The 15,377-nt window shown below is 36.1% G+C and overlaps 2 protein-coding genes across 3 annotated transcripts; both read right to left on the minus strand.

The window, feature by feature from the left end:
• Positions 725-4,686, minus strand: LOC109214613 (cation/H(+) antiporter 15-like). 2 transcript variants are annotated; one of them, XM_019378553.1, is made up of 3 exons: positions 4,294-4,686; positions 2,536-3,540; positions 725-2,245 (listed from the first exon to the last, which is right to left on the minus strand). In XM_019378553.1, the coding sequence occupies exons 1-3, from the start codon at positions 4,498-4,500 to the stop codon at positions 1,076-1,078; spliced, it is 2,382 nt and encodes a 793-aa protein (XP_019234098.1). In that variant the 5' UTR covers positions 4,501-4,686; the 3' UTR covers positions 725-1,075. The 2 variants fall into 2 exon arrangements, with proteins under 2 accessions (XP_019234098.1, XP_019234103.1); XM_019378558.1 differs by having other exon boundaries at positions 4,434-4,516.
• Positions 10,523-12,039, minus strand: LOC109223072. The gene has a single exon (XM_019387330.1). It carries the CDS (start codon positions 12,014-12,016, stop codon positions 10,523-10,525), a length of 1,494 nt encoding a protein of 497 aa, XP_019242875.1. The 5' UTR covers positions 12,017-12,039.

Below are 15,377 nucleotides of genomic sequence, written 5' to 3' on the forward strand. Positions count from 1 at the left end.
ATGCAAATCTATATGAAACATAACAGGAAGGGATTCTATCAATAGGGGAAATCACAACCTTAGATCCTTCTCTTAATTTTTGCAACTCAATCATAGTTAGTTTTTAGTTTACTTAATTTCGTTTAGTTATAGTTAGTAAAAGTATCACCAATTGTTATTCAAAATATTTGGGAAGTTGATTACGAAGAATTTAGTGAGTCTAACAAGAGTAATTGGTAGGTTAATTCCCTGTGGATTCGACTCTGGGCTAAATACTCAGATTATATTTGCAACGACCGCTTGTCCTTTTTATAAGGCATAGTTGGGCGTGATCAGAGGCGTATATTGTTGACATAATCGAGTAAGTGAAAAACTACTCCCTCTATTTTTCAAATTTTCGGTAAACAAACTTGATTAGTATTAGGAAAGTGACCAGGGCAGATCCAACAGTTTAGTTATGGGTTCAATCTAGACTTGGATTTTCTGTATAAAATTCACTAAAATTGCTGAAAAATTTGAGCTATGAAATGATAACTCGAACAAGGTGATGGGTTCAATAGATAAAACATCAGTTTAAATTTAGAAACTATAGTTTAATGAATTTGTAAAAGTCGTATAAAATGATAGTATTAGTAGAATGGAGCATTTTGGACATCCCCAAAGGGAAAAATGTCGTAGAAATTGTGACAAAAAGAGTATTAAAACGAGTAAGAGTTTATCCTCACCAGGTTTATACACCATATCATGGTTAAGTGATCTTATCAGATAGAAATATGAATTAATTAACCATGATAAGTGAAGGAGAGCTTTGGAACAACGGTAAAGTTATCTCCGTGTGACCTATAGGCCACCCGTTCGACCCGTGTAAGCAACTACTAATGCTTGCATTAGGATAGATTGTCTACATCATACCCCTTGGGATACGGCTCTTCCCCGGATCCTTCATGAATGCGGATGCTTTGTGCACCAGGCTGCCCTTGTAAGTGAGAGAAGTCTATCAACAAATACATATCATTCACCTATTAGTTTGGCGTAAACATCTGATGCAGGTGAATGTTTACCATTAAAACAAGTCATATTGGCGTAGTGTATACAACTATAAGCTGATCCTTCTCAAATGTGTAGACTCTTCAGGGTCATGGAGCCCCCATAATCTTGTTTGTTGTTGCATCACCAAAACTGAAGTCTCACTTTCAATATCTGAGGCTGCAAGTAATTCTCCTATAAACCCTAATTCACCATCCTCATTGTTCCTCTTTGTCAATTGTAATAAAATTGGTGAGTCTATATGTCTTCTACCAACCATAACAAGATCATAAAAATTTCCCAATGATTTAATAACTTCTAACACGTCCGCGCCCCTATTCACCTCTGCTTCTTGATAGGAAACTTGTTCCGAACGAAGAAATCTGTGATTAAATTCACTCAAGATTTGAGTATCAAGAACCTTACTTCGTTCCGTGCCACCAACAATGTTTTCGGAGGAACTTGATCGTGTGAATCGTATTAGTGTCATTTGTACACTAGGATGTCCGGACATTCGTTCTGCATATGATAAAGCTTCGCGATCATCTGCACCCCCAAAGAAAAGGACCACCACTCTATACAATGAAGGAACTGTGATTGCATAGCGGGATTTTTTCGTGCTTCCTCGATCGATAAGTATCCCAACTGAACAAGGAGCTTTCTCAAGTACATTCTTGTTTAGATGTCTATATGCATAGGATGTTTCAATTCTTTTCTCAAAGATCCAATGCTTGTGAAAAGGGACAATGATAAGAGTTGTTCTCTTTTCTAAAGCAAGAGAACAAACATCATTGTGCATTGTTGCATAAGGTGATATCCCTTTGTAACACTGTACCATGATAAGGTCATTGTTCTGTTGTCCAAATTTTTCAAAGGCATTGAAGATTCTTTCCGATTGCGTTGGATTCAGAGATGGCTTGTCACGTTTCCGATGTGCTACGAGGACTGAAGAGGCACGGCCTGTAAGCTTAGTAAGATGAAGGACAACCAAATTAACACGACTTTCTTTTGTAGGGTTAGAGACTTGAAGTAAACTGATGACTGCGCGAACATTTTCTTGGCTGTGTATGCAGGCAAGTATACGAAGTTCATCGTTATCTCTGCTATGCATTATTGTCCTCCTTTTGTAGGCTATGTACCTTCTTGAAGGATCATAAAGAACTTTAACAAGAGGCGATATAACTCCTGTTATAACAACCACTGAAATTAGCATGATTGTATAGTTTTCTTCAGACATGTCCTGCATTAGAAATACATTAATGAGTAGGCCAATTTCATATGTAGAATAAACGATAATTCTACAATCTAGGTAGCCCGGTGCACTAAGCTCCCGTTATGCGCGGGGATCGGGGAACGGCCGGACCACAAGGGTCTATTGTACGCGGTTTTACCCTGCATTCGTGCAAGATATTGTTTCCATGGCTCGAACTCGTGACCTCCTGGTCACATAGCGGCAACTTACCAGTTACGCCAAAGCTCCCCTTCATGTTTATCAGTATTAATATCTCAAAAAAGAGTATAGGTGCTTACTTTGTTCTTTTTGAAGTCATTCAAGAAAGCGAGTTCCATAATGCCTTTTGAGTTCATGATCAAAGCAAGAGAGAAGGCGTCGCGTAGTGGCACTCTCCAGAAAAGAAGGGGCAATAATGTTCCCATGATTTTTCCAATAAAAGCAACTAAGACAACCAACTGAAGCACACCTACATTTCTCAACCTTACAATCGAAAAGACATTCATTTGCAGTCCACATATGGTGAAAAAGGGAGGCATAAGCAGCACAGACACAAAGCAATCGAGTCTTTCAACTATTGCAGAACCTAATGGCGGTCCATCTGGTATCACCAATCCAAAAAGAAAACAGGCCACAATAGAACTAAGGCCGATCGCTTCACCAGTGAAACCACACCATAATAGTAGAACAAGTACCGCAAAAACATAAATATTTTTCACAGGTTTCCCCTCTGGCGTTTGTCTGATTGCCCATAAGATTGCAGGACGAATTCCAAACGCGATAACAAGGATATAAAGAGCACCAGACACCAATGACCCCAAAGTTACTCTCACTGATTTTGCCTTAGCTAACTCTAACGCATACTTTAGACTTAAAATAGTCCACTGGCAAATATCACATATAATCGAAGACGAAGAAGCTAAACGTCCTATCTCCGAGTTAAGAATCTTCAACTCATCAAGAAAACAAGCAATACCAGGATAAGCTGTCATAGATTGCAAAATCACTACCCTTGAAAGCAGAGTGATGAGTTCTTTATCCAAAGATAGAAACTTTTCAAGAAGAAACGCCGTGAAACTGGCGAGTCCAAAAGGAACAAAGAAGCCCAAAATTCCTACAGCTAAAGCTTTTCTACTAGATTTTAGAATAATACTGAGATCTATCTTAACTCCAATCTGAAAAATGAAAAGCATGAAACCAAAGACTGATACTGTATCCAGTACTGATCTGCCTTTACTAGGAAATACTTTAGACGAAAGTTCTCCATTTTTCCCAATGATCGAAGGACTGAGTATCACACCACCCTGTTCAACAACAAGTTAGTAAACAATATTGATCAATGTACTTCAGAAAACCATCTATTTAGGATTTCTTTAATAGAATATCTTGATCAAAGAGATGTAACAAGAGAGGGCCATCTTAAAACAACTGTCAACTGCATATCATAGATTATCATTCAAACATTTATGGCAGTGTCGTAAGGAAATATATGAAATTCTTACATGCACTTTAAAGTAATAATTCCTCTTTAACTTAATACAACTCCATCTTACAAGTTCTTCACAATTAAGGGCAGCCCGGTGCGCTAAGCTTCCGATATGCGGGGGGCCCGGGGAAGGGCCAGACCATAAGGGTCTATTTTATGTAGTCTTACTCTGCATTTCTGCAAGAGGCTGTTCTACAGCTTGAACTCGTGACCTCCTGGTCATATGGCAGCAAATTTACCGGTTACGCCAAGGTGGATATATCTTTTAGGTAGTCTAAAAAAAGAAAATAGAACAAATAGCTGCAAATTACAAGTAATAGTAAAGTAAGGTGGTTACTAGGTAAAGCAAAAAAGGCCAGACCCACAGCCCTTCAATTTTTTAGACAAAAAACAGATTACCAACAACATTCACAAATTCAATTCCAATTAACATACAACAAAAAATCATAAAAGAACCATATCAGTCAACCAATCAATATACCTCGAACCATATCAGGAAAGGGATATATATATATATATATATATATATATATATATATATATATATATATATATATATATATACACTTACGAGAATCTGAGAAACAATGAGGGGTTGGCCAAGAGGTTTGAGAAGTGATTGGATAATGCGAGTGAAAACAGAAATGAGAGAAAGCTGCAATAAGAGAGCAGGAACAGAATAATCAAGAGGATCATCACCAACAAATAAACCTTTAGAATTGATCTGATTGAATGAAGTACAAACTAAATTGGCTCTTAAAGCCGGGGCATTGCTCATGTTTGAAACCCAATTAAGGGTCTTTAATTTCAGGCCTGTTTTCTGATTTCTTGATCTTAATTTTGCATAATGATCATCATCATTATGGTAATGAGGAAATTTGATCTTTCATTTTGTTAAACATACAAAGACAGGGTGGGAATCCTCACCCCGTCTCGGAGGATGGAAAAGATGAATGGAGGAGCATGAGAAGTGGAGCTTTGTAATGAAACATTTGAAAAAAAATCATTTCCCCTTATATACATTTAGTGGGCGTTTGGACATAAGAATTGTAAAATTTCGGAAAAAGCGAATTCTTTTTTAATTGAAAATGATATTTGAAAATTAGAGTTGTATTTGGACTTGAATATAATTTTGGGTTGTTTTTGAAGTTTTGTGATTGATTTGAGCGAAATTTTTTGAAAAATAGCTTTTTGGAGTTTTTCAAATTTTCGAAAAATAAAAGATTCATCTCCAAGTGAAAACTGAAAATTTTATAGTCAAACACCCATTTCAAAAAAATATGAAATTTTTTCGGAAAAAAGTGAAATTTTTTTCATGGCCAAATGGGCTCTTAGTTTACTGAATGGCGTATCACCCTAACATGACTGTGTACAAAAATTTATAACTTTGTCACTGTTATAAATAGAATGTTATTATTGGTGAATGTCTATATTTTAGAGAGATTTTAGGGATTTTACTTGGTGGCTAAGTCACTCTTTCCCTATAAATAGAGGGGTCATATTCCATTGTAATTCATCCCAAATCAATAAGAATTCTCTCCTTATTTTGCTCTGCAATCTTCTTCTTCTTTTATTGTTTCATAACACGTTATCAGCACGAGACTCTAACCAATTGGGTAGAAGCTTTGGGATTGAGCATAATGATCGTCAATTGTTCCATGAACTTCCTTCATGATTAAATTCTGGATTTAAGGTAATTATTTTACTTTATTTTTTCTCTTTTAAATTCTTGACATTTTATAATTTGATTTTATATACAAGCCAAGAAAACAAAGTTTAATTATAACTCTAATGGAGTTTGTAAGAAATTATAACCACCCGAAATGGTAAAATCTCCCTGTCTTGCCATGATCAAATTCATGTGTGGGCAAAGAATTGAAAACCCGTCCCATTAAATTTGCTTCATTCTCATTCCCTTAAGAGAATGTGATAGCAGTATGTGATAAGACTGAAAGAAGATAAAATTATTACTATGAATGTATCAATGGATGTGGACGTGGCAATAGACGAAATTATAATCGTCATCATTGTGGTAATGAGAACAATAAGGATTCTCAAAATAATCCTTCACTTTGTGAAAGTAATATTTGTTATCGGTTTGACATGAGATTTCGTAAAGCACATATAGATGATTATGGTCCATTCATGATGTTAATGTGACACCATATGATTTATAAATACATATACATTCTTGGAAGAATATGAACGTGCTAGTGGTAGTGAATATACCACACTCACTTCTAGAATGAGGTTTGAGATGAAATAAGAAAATAATTTCTTTATTATAGCATGAATGATCATTGATCACGTACCTATTGTGATTATGCCAGAATATTATGGCAATGTAATTATTACAGGCAAAATTAATAGAAGCAACATATCTTGCCTATTATGATTTTGACCATGACCATAATGGTATAACTTTTTCTGTGAAAGAGATATTCACCATATGGATGTTGATGAATATGTGGTAGTACCAAATTAATTGAGAGCTCCTGGAAGAGTCAATTATTACTATTTTGGAGGAATAAAATTGATTATCAATAAGGCATTGTGTTGTAGTAAGTCTCAAAGAAACTTAATCGAGTTTCTAAAGTATTCGCGAAAGGGTTGGTTAAATTGAGACTATAAATAAAGGAAAGATTTAATATCTTCTATTACTACGACTTGTAGCGGGGTAATATGTATGTAAAAAATTACCCGCTTATTCTCTATTTTGTACTACACAAATAAAAGAATGATACAATAAAGTAGAAGTTTATTGATATAAAAACCCATATCATAATAAACTTGGAATTTATTGATAATTACACATGTCATGTGTAAACCTGAAGTTTACTAATATTGATAATTTATCCAGTTGGCATAATTGATTTAGCCATATCAATTTAATGTGCAAAACTAAAAGAGAATTCACATGGGAAATATTAAAGAACTAGAAAGTTTTACTGATTCTCTTATGTTGCTTGTTCTCATTAATTAACATACCAACTAAAATTGGGGTTGAATCCCATGAATGCTGGAAATATCAAAGGTGAATATGGGCCCATTCACCTGCCATGTATACCACATAAGATGCATCTATGAGATGGTTACATGTGCAATTATTATTAACCCGCAACATGGTGTTTTGATAGGTAACTGCTCAATAATTTATTTTCGAGCATAATTTCCAATTTTTTTACTCAAGATGGTTCATCTTGATAAGTTGGTTTACATCACAGTTGGTTTAGCAAAATAATTATTGAGTGCCTCCACTTAATAGCTAAACTATTACTTATGAGAACGAAGTTATCTATAACCAGTTTGATATACATTATATATGAAAGTATATTACATCCTCCCCTCACAAGTGGTTCAGGGCCAGGAACCAAATAATTTCATCTTATTATTATTGATGTGTGGTGTATATTTTGATTAACACCATAAAGCACAAAGATGGGTTTCATAGTTGAGGAAGCAAGTTAGTTTTTCTAACATGAGGGGGAGACATGATACAACAATTGAGAAAAAGTTACGTGGAATGAATTATAATTTGTACATCTAGATCCTCGAATAAGATAATATGAATTTGAAGTTCATAAAAAGATAATTCATCTGCAATATATTGCAAAGCGTGCCAGACGCATTTGCTGACCCAAAGAAAGTATCTATATTCTCACTGCAAATGCTCATATTAGAATAAGTCCTAGAAGGACAAAGCCTGTGGTACACTTAAAGCGCATAGAAAAATCGGTTTTAAAAAAAATTCTTGATAAAGAAGATGAGCAAATGATCAAAATGATCATAATAAGGAGGCAAGTGATCTAGAAGATCACATGACATAATACTTCATAAAATCTCAAGAGAGTTTCAGGTACCTGAAAACATGAATGAAGATCTTAAGTCTGGAGAAACAATTCGAATAGAATTGGTTTCATATGAAAGGCATGTAGTTTTGGACATGTAGTTCAAACACTTGAAAGTATAAAGTCAATGATGTATGCAGTTATTTTTATCTATCTTATATGTTTAGCATGACATGCAAACTTGATATGCATCTAAAGTCTATTATTTAACTTAACTTATATAACTATCCTTGAAGGATTTAAATCGCTTAAAGCATATACAATTCTCGGTCCTGAAGTACCATATCCTAAGTGCAATTTGTATCTTGCTATAACTATAAGCATGATAATGTGATAGCGAGAATTTTCAAGGTGCAACATATTCATTGGAGTTAATATGACTGATTTATTCACTAAATCTCTCCCGACGTCAACCTTCAAGAAGCTAGTGCACAATACTGGGATGCGAAGGCTCAAAGATGTGAATTGATTCTATCATCAAGGAGAGTTAATACGCGTTGTACTCTTTTTCTCTTATAAGGTTTTGTCCCACTAGATTTTTCTTGCAATGTTTTTAACGAGGCACCCCAAAAGCGTATTGTTAAATATGTGTACTCTTTTTCCTTCTCTAGATTTTTTTTCCCACTGGATTTTATTTTAGTTAAGGTTTTAACGAGGCACATTATCTATTGAATAGACACTCAAGGGGGAGTGTTATAAATAGAATATTATTTATGGTGAATGTCTATATTTTAGAGAGATTTTAGGGATTTTACTTGGTGGCTATGTAACTCTTTCCCGATAAATAGAGGGGTCATATCCATTGTAATTCATCCCAAATCAATAAGAATTCTCTCCTTATTTTGCTCTGCAATCTTCTTCTTCTTTTATGTTTCATAAGACGTTATCAGCACGAGACTCTAACCAATTGGGGAGAAGCTTTGGGATTGAGCATAATGGTTGTCAATTGTTCCATGAACTTCCTTCATGATTAAATTCTGGATTTAAGGTAAGTATTTTACTTTATTTTTTCTCTTTTAAATTCTTGACATTTTATAATTTAATTTTATATACAAGACAACAAAGTTTAATTATAACTCTAATGGAGTTTGTAAGAAATTATAACCACCCGAAGTGGTAAAATTTCTCTGTCTTGCCATGATCAAATTTATGTGTGGGCAAAGAATTGAACTGCTATGTATACTTCATTCGTCACAATTACATGACCATAGCGTCCCAAAAGTTTTGACATTATCTCATTAATAATACTATTATTTTACACAATCTTGATGATTTAAGAAAAAAGTCAAATTCATTTGATCTCAAACAATTAACTTTTATGTGAAGCTTCTTTATCATACTAATTTATTAATGGCAACATGGCCTTCTAGCCATTTAAACTTGTAACCATTTGACATCATGGTATATAAACTTTACTTTTACAATTTTAGCACCTTAACTCATATATTTGCACATTAATAAACACATATGACTGTGCGTGGTCCTCAAGCGCTATGACACAAATGACATGTCACATACTTACCCTCTTATTAATTACCATGTGTAATTTATGGGTCCCACTTTTTAAAAAATTAATTTACTCACAAAGGTTTTATTTCCAGTCCATTCTCTCCGTCTAGGACGACACTGAGCCACCATTTTTCCTGGTAAATCCATCATTTTCAATCGTAAGAAGTCAAATTTGAACCTTCAGATTCTAATCAAACCTCAGTAAAAAAAAAAAAAAAGCCTAAAAATGGTTATAACACTCTCGAAAAGACCCGCAAAATTACTCCGGCGAGATTGCTACTGAAAAAAACATCAACCATACAAAGAATCACCCAAAACCGTCACTGCTTCACCTTTTTGCCACCGGCCTGCCACCTTCCCTACCACTTTATCTTCGTCACCTCCTTTTCAACAAGCCCACTAACAATAGACCAAACAAATCTGAAACGCCACCATTTCACTACTCTTTGCCACCAAAATTTAAAGAAGAAGAGAAGAAGAGACGAGCAATAACCAAATCGATATAATTTTCTGGTTGTGGAGGAGTTTGAGGGTGGGGGAAACAGAAGGGAGGGAGGGGAGAGGAAGCTGGGAACGAAACAGGGATGAAGAACTAAACAGGGGAGGGGTTTCTTCATTTTTTTACCTTTTCTTTATTTTTTTCCCATGATTTTATCTTTCTTTTTTTATTTTATAATATTTTTAATCAAATTAATTCATTCACGCGCCTAATTAACGTGATTCGCATGCATTTTGGCCACGTCAACTATACAGTCGCCATGTAAGCATAGTCAACGGTCAAACATGTTTATTAGTACTCCGTTCATCAAGTAAAGGTGCTCAAATGGAAAATGTGTAAGTTTATATACCGGAATGACAAACGGCTACAAGTTTAAGTGGCCAGGAGACAATTTTACCTTTATTAATCATAACTTTAATATTTTTTCTTCACTATTAATACTTTATGAATCGAATTAATATCTTTTAACTTCATGCTCAGTCAACCATCATCTATCATATAATTTTTCTTGGAAAAATTGAAGTTCTTTTTCAACTTTAATACTATACTTTTTCATTAAGGTGATTTATACGCTTGATATAATCTAGTTTTAGAAGGGTCTTGGAGCAACAATAAAATTGTCTCCGTGTGACATACAAGTTATAGGTTGGAGCCGTGGAACCAACCATTGATGCTTGCATTAGGGTAGATTACCTACATTATACTTCTTTCAGTGCGGCCCTTCCTTTAATCTTGCGTGAATGCGAGATGATTCGTGCACCGGACATTCATTTTTAATAGAATCTCGTTTAACTTGTCTGTTAAACTTGCATGCAACCAGACACAAGAAGATTGCATTTAACTTGTCTATTATCCAATTTACTTCTATCAATCACTAACAGAGGAATCACTGTGACAAAATGTATACAAAGAATCAAAGAATACTTGGCTTTAGGAGTTACCACTCACCACCATTGATGAACTAGAACACCTCTCTCTCTAAGAGAAGAAAACAGCTCCAAACACTGTGCATATGTCTTGTCATATTTTGGACTCCTATTACCAGGGCAACATCTTTGCCATCTATTATAATGACATTCAAGAAACAACTCATCAATCAAACATATTGCACCAGTCTCAATCAACCTTGGTATCAAATGAAACTCAGTCCCCTCAACATCCATTTTCACAACCAAATAATCCCTTTCTTCAGCCAAACTCATCAACCATAATGCAAAATCAAACCCCTTAATCTTATCCAAATCTCCCACGAAATTTAACGACGATTGTGCTGATTGTACTCTCCCCATCCCTCGACCCTTCTCCACGTTCTTCTTCCTACTCGGCTCTCTACTTATCTCGAAAAACAACGTCTCGTTCCTCAACCAAGCTGCGTATGGCAAAAGATTAACACCCTTTTTCCTATACTCGTCGTGAAATTCCCTATCAGCTTCAATCGCGTATACCTCGAATTTCTTGTTCTGTTTTGGATACTGTTTGTTGAACCAACTACCAATGCTTGAACTATAACTTCTTGCTCCAACATCAACATAAATGTACCTATTTTTAAAGCTTATATCAACCATTGAAGACAAATACTTAACATTCCTAAAATTCCTCTTCAATGTTATCCATGGTTTTATTGGCTCTTCCTCAATTAAAGGCTCCAATTTTCGAATTAATTCTCTTTTATACCCTGAAATAACACAGTCATTACTCATTTTCTCGAAATCAATACACCTATTTTTGTTACATCGAGCCATAGGTTCCAATCCTGTCACCTTTACTTTTTCGAAAATAACTTCGCGAATCAAAGGCTGCCACGTGTCAAAACCGTCAATTTCACGTAACCTGATCAATTTGAAAGAATCGAACAATTGAATCAACGAATCAAGACTGTAATTATCTTTCGTTATTGTGTGAATAACGAAAAAACCACCAGGTTTTAGAGTTCTAGAAACTTCTTTAGCAAACTCAACTGGCTTCGTCGATTTTTCGAGAACTCCGTCGCCAGCGAACTCAAAATCGAAAGTGTTCTCAACGAACGGCTGACGTGTAGGATAACCGTAGCGAATCACCGGCGGAGATGATTTGTTGAAACTTCCGATCGAATCGACAACTCCGACGTCGATCAACGCCGCGACGTCTTGGCCGGTTAGTGTCTCGATGCACAGAGACTTGGAATTAGGAGAAAGGAAGCCGTCGGCGATGAGATCTTGGAAGACGGAGTAGTAATAGTTCCGGAGACCGGTTCCGGCATCCGGAAACTCGCCGGAGATGAAGATGGAGTTAGGGTTTAAGCTTTCCGGCAAGAAGCAGAAGTCGCTGGAATTACATAATTTGCCGCCTTTGACAGTGAAGACGTAAGCGAAACGAGCGAGGAAAACGAGAACTACGAAAGAGACGAGTCGCACCAGAATATTTCCCAGGAAGTTTGGTTTAAGTGTGAACGTCTCCATTGAAGCATCGAATGAGCTCGACGTTGGCGCCAAGTCGATATTATTGAAATTATGTTAAGAGTTGTTTTTTTTTTTTGGGCGGTTTAGCGAACCCATTATGAGCATTTAATTTGGGCCTTAAAAGTAAACTCATTAGTCTTTGGGTGATTTGCACAAATAGGACACTTGGGTGCCATTATTGATTTTTTTGATCCCGCTTATTCCATGAGTAGAATTTTAAATATAAGAAGACATTACATGTTTACCGTGAGGTAAGCGGGGGCCAAAAAATTAAGACCATCCATTTTTAAGTTCATTGGATGTAATTTACTATTAGACTCTTGAGGAATTTATGCAATATGCTTATATGGGTTATTATAATTAGGGGAAGTGACATATTCTACCGATTAACTAAAAATAATTATATTTGCTAGCCAAATATACAAAAAATATTTATTTTGTCGCCCATTATTTTTGGAAGCGGCCATAATAAGTATTTTTTTTTTTTGATAATTACCCTTATTTACCCACTTTTAAACTAGTTACAAAAGATACTTAATTCACCAAAATTAATTACTAGTATACATACTCCTTAAATCATAGAAGATCCATTTTCTTTTCTAATCTCTCTCGCCATCATCTCCGTTCACACCCCTAAATCTCTTCCTTCTTCTAATCTCTCTCTCTCTCATGTGTGTTTTGAAATATGTTCCTATTGAAATTTATTGGTTATTGTTCTTTGATGTGTTGTGACGTTAGATTCACCATTGAAGGACCTTGAAGCTTGAAACTTTTCTTTTTGATAATAACTGTGAATATTACCATAACAACCCAAATGCTTTACATCCTAAGAGCATCAAGTGTACTAGCTTGTCCCCAATACAACAAGACCTGAAAAAAATATCCTTTTAAATACAGAACTTCATCCACTACGAAAGAAAAGAAAAATCAACTGAACTACAAACTAACTACACAACTGTAGTATCAACAATGGACATTGTCTAGCTCTTCTGGACTCTACATATATACTCAATCTTTCTGCGAGCTCCTTCTTTATTTGGCCAACACAGAATTCCATGTTCAGGTTGATTTGTCTAAAAATTCTCCAATTCCTAGCTTGCCATGTATGATATACTATTGCTCCTATTATTGCTGCGGCTACTTCCTTCCTGAATTGCTTCCAATGCCTTCTTCTAATCAACTGTAATATCTCAGGTATTGCCATGTCTGGTAATCTGATGTCAACCCAACTTGCCATTGCATCTCTCATATTTTTCACCCAGCAACAGTCCCCAAACAGATGTTGTTGAGTCTCTAATACTCCCAAGTTACACATGCAACACTCAACATCTCCTGTGATAGGAATGTGCATTTGTAGCAGTCTCCCATTCGTTTGCAGTTTTTTTGATTTGCTAACCATAACATAAATCTGTGCCTAGGTAACATCACTCTACTCCATGCCAAATTCAATTCCCAACTTCTTGGCATATTCCCTAACATTGCATTGTAACTGCTAGAAACAGAATAAGCTCCATTACTAATCAATATGTATGTGTTTCCATTGTACCGTTGAGCCATGCTATGTTTTAATTCATTAATCTTCTTCAATACCAGCTATAATCCGCAGGTGGATTGAGATCCCAAATATTCCTGCATGACCTCATATACACACCATGCACCCATCTTACCCACAACACTTCCTTATTTGTCACTAGTTGCCATAACGGTTTTCCAACAAATGCCACATTCCAAAGTTGACACCCCTTAATATTTAAACCCCCACACTTCTTTGGTCTGCATAATAAGTCCCATGCTACTAGTGCCATCTTCCTATGCCCTTCTGTGCTGCCCCGAAGATACTCCCTACATTTCCTATCTATGTCACGACCCGGATTTCCTACCCTCGAGAGTCGTGATGGCACCTACTAGTGAAAGCTAGGCAAGCCAACCATTTGTATTATTTACATTTTTCTCATTTTAATCCTTTAACAATTAAGAACCAACATCATATAAACAGCAAAATTTAATAAGCGGAATGACTGAAATGTAATATTTTCATAATGATACCAATACCAATCTATAACATAAACTACCCAGAACTGGTGTCACAATTTTACAGACTGTTTAGGAATACTACAAATAAGGGTCCGAAAGATAAATACAACACTGTCGCTGAAATACATAAAAGAAACAGAGTGAAGGGATAGAAGGAGCCGCCAAGGCCTGCGAACGCCTGCAAGACTACCTCGGGTCTCCAAATGAACTGAAGGCAGCAACCCAAAGCTAAGGTTCGTATGCTCCAGTACCAGGATCTGCACAAAAGAGTGCAGAATGTAGTATCAGCACAACCGAACCCATGTGCTGGTAAGTGCCTAGCCTAACCTCGGCGAAGTAGTGACGAGGCTAGGACCAGACTACTAAATAAACCTGTGCAGTTAAATCATGTACAACGGAAAATAAGGCAAAACTTTACAATTAAAGATAGGAAGGGAAAACATGATGCTGGGAAATATCAAGTAACAACGGAAATCCAATAGATAAATGTAAAGGACACTATAACTAAATTGTCAGCAAGAATCAGGAAATCAAAGACAAGTGCACGACATCACCCTTCGTGCTTTACACTCTCTCACAAATATCATGCACGGCATCACCCTTCGTGCTTTTACTCTCGTCCTCACCATAAGAATCAATATAATCGGCACGACATCACCCTTCGTGCTTTTACCTCAGATAATCATGGAATGGAATGATCTTTCGTGCATTATCACTCATATAAAGGCACGAAATTGTACATCGTGCGGCACGGCATCACCCTTCGTGCTTTAACACTCTTTCACAAATATCATGCACGGCATCACCCTTCGTACTTTAACACTCTTCCTCACCCAAACAACAATCACATAGCAATAAGGGCAAGGGAATCAATAGAATCACAATAAAATCCTGGCAAGGGAACATTAGTACGACAATCATATCCCGGCAAGGGAAACAATATCAAAAGCAATAACATCCCGGCAAGGGAGATAACATTAAAAGCAACTGTCACACCTCCTTTTTCACTTACTACACCCCGTGAAGGGTATAATAAAGGAGTTTTTCCAATTAAAGGACAATCGAAACGGGATTCGTTTATTAAGAAGTTCAGAGTCGCCACTTGGGAGATTTATGGTGTCCCAAGTCACCGGTTTGAATCCCGAATCGAGGAAAGGGTTTGACTCTGTATTAACAGTCGCGAACCAGAAATCCGAGTAAGGAATTCTGTTAACCCGGGAGAAGGGGTTAGGCACTCCCGAATTCCGTGGTTCTAGCACGGTCGCTCAACTGCTATATTTGGCTAAAGTCTGATTTTAATACATATCATCCTATAGTGCAATTTTAA

The sequence above is a fragment of the Nicotiana attenuata genome, chromosome 2 (assembly GCF_001879085.1).
Source record: "Nicotiana attenuata strain UT chromosome 2, NIATTr2, whole genome shotgun sequence".
Classification (NCBI taxonomy): Eukaryota; Viridiplantae; Streptophyta; class Magnoliopsida; order Solanales; family Solanaceae; genus Nicotiana; species Nicotiana attenuata.

What these genes read in the sequence shown, in the direction of transcription:
- LOC109223072 (XM_019387330.1), bottom strand. Translation starts at nt 12,016, where the DNA reads ATGGAGACGTTCACACTTAAACCAAACTTCCTGGGAAATATTCTGGTG.
- LOC109214613 (XM_019378553.1), bottom strand. Translation starts at nt 4,500, where the DNA reads ATGAGCAATGCCCCGGCTTTAAGAGCCAATTTAGTTTGTACTTCATTC. An exon ending in TCATTGTTTCTCAGATTCTC is followed by an intron (nt 3,541 to 4,293) that starts GTAAGTGTATAT and finishes GTTGTTGAACAG; the next exon opens with GGTGGTGTGATACTCAGTCC. An exon ending in ATGACTTCAAAAAGAACAAA is followed by an intron (nt 2,246 to 2,535) that starts GTAAGCACCTAT and finishes TTTCTAATGCAG; the next exon opens with GACATGTCTGAAGAAAACTA.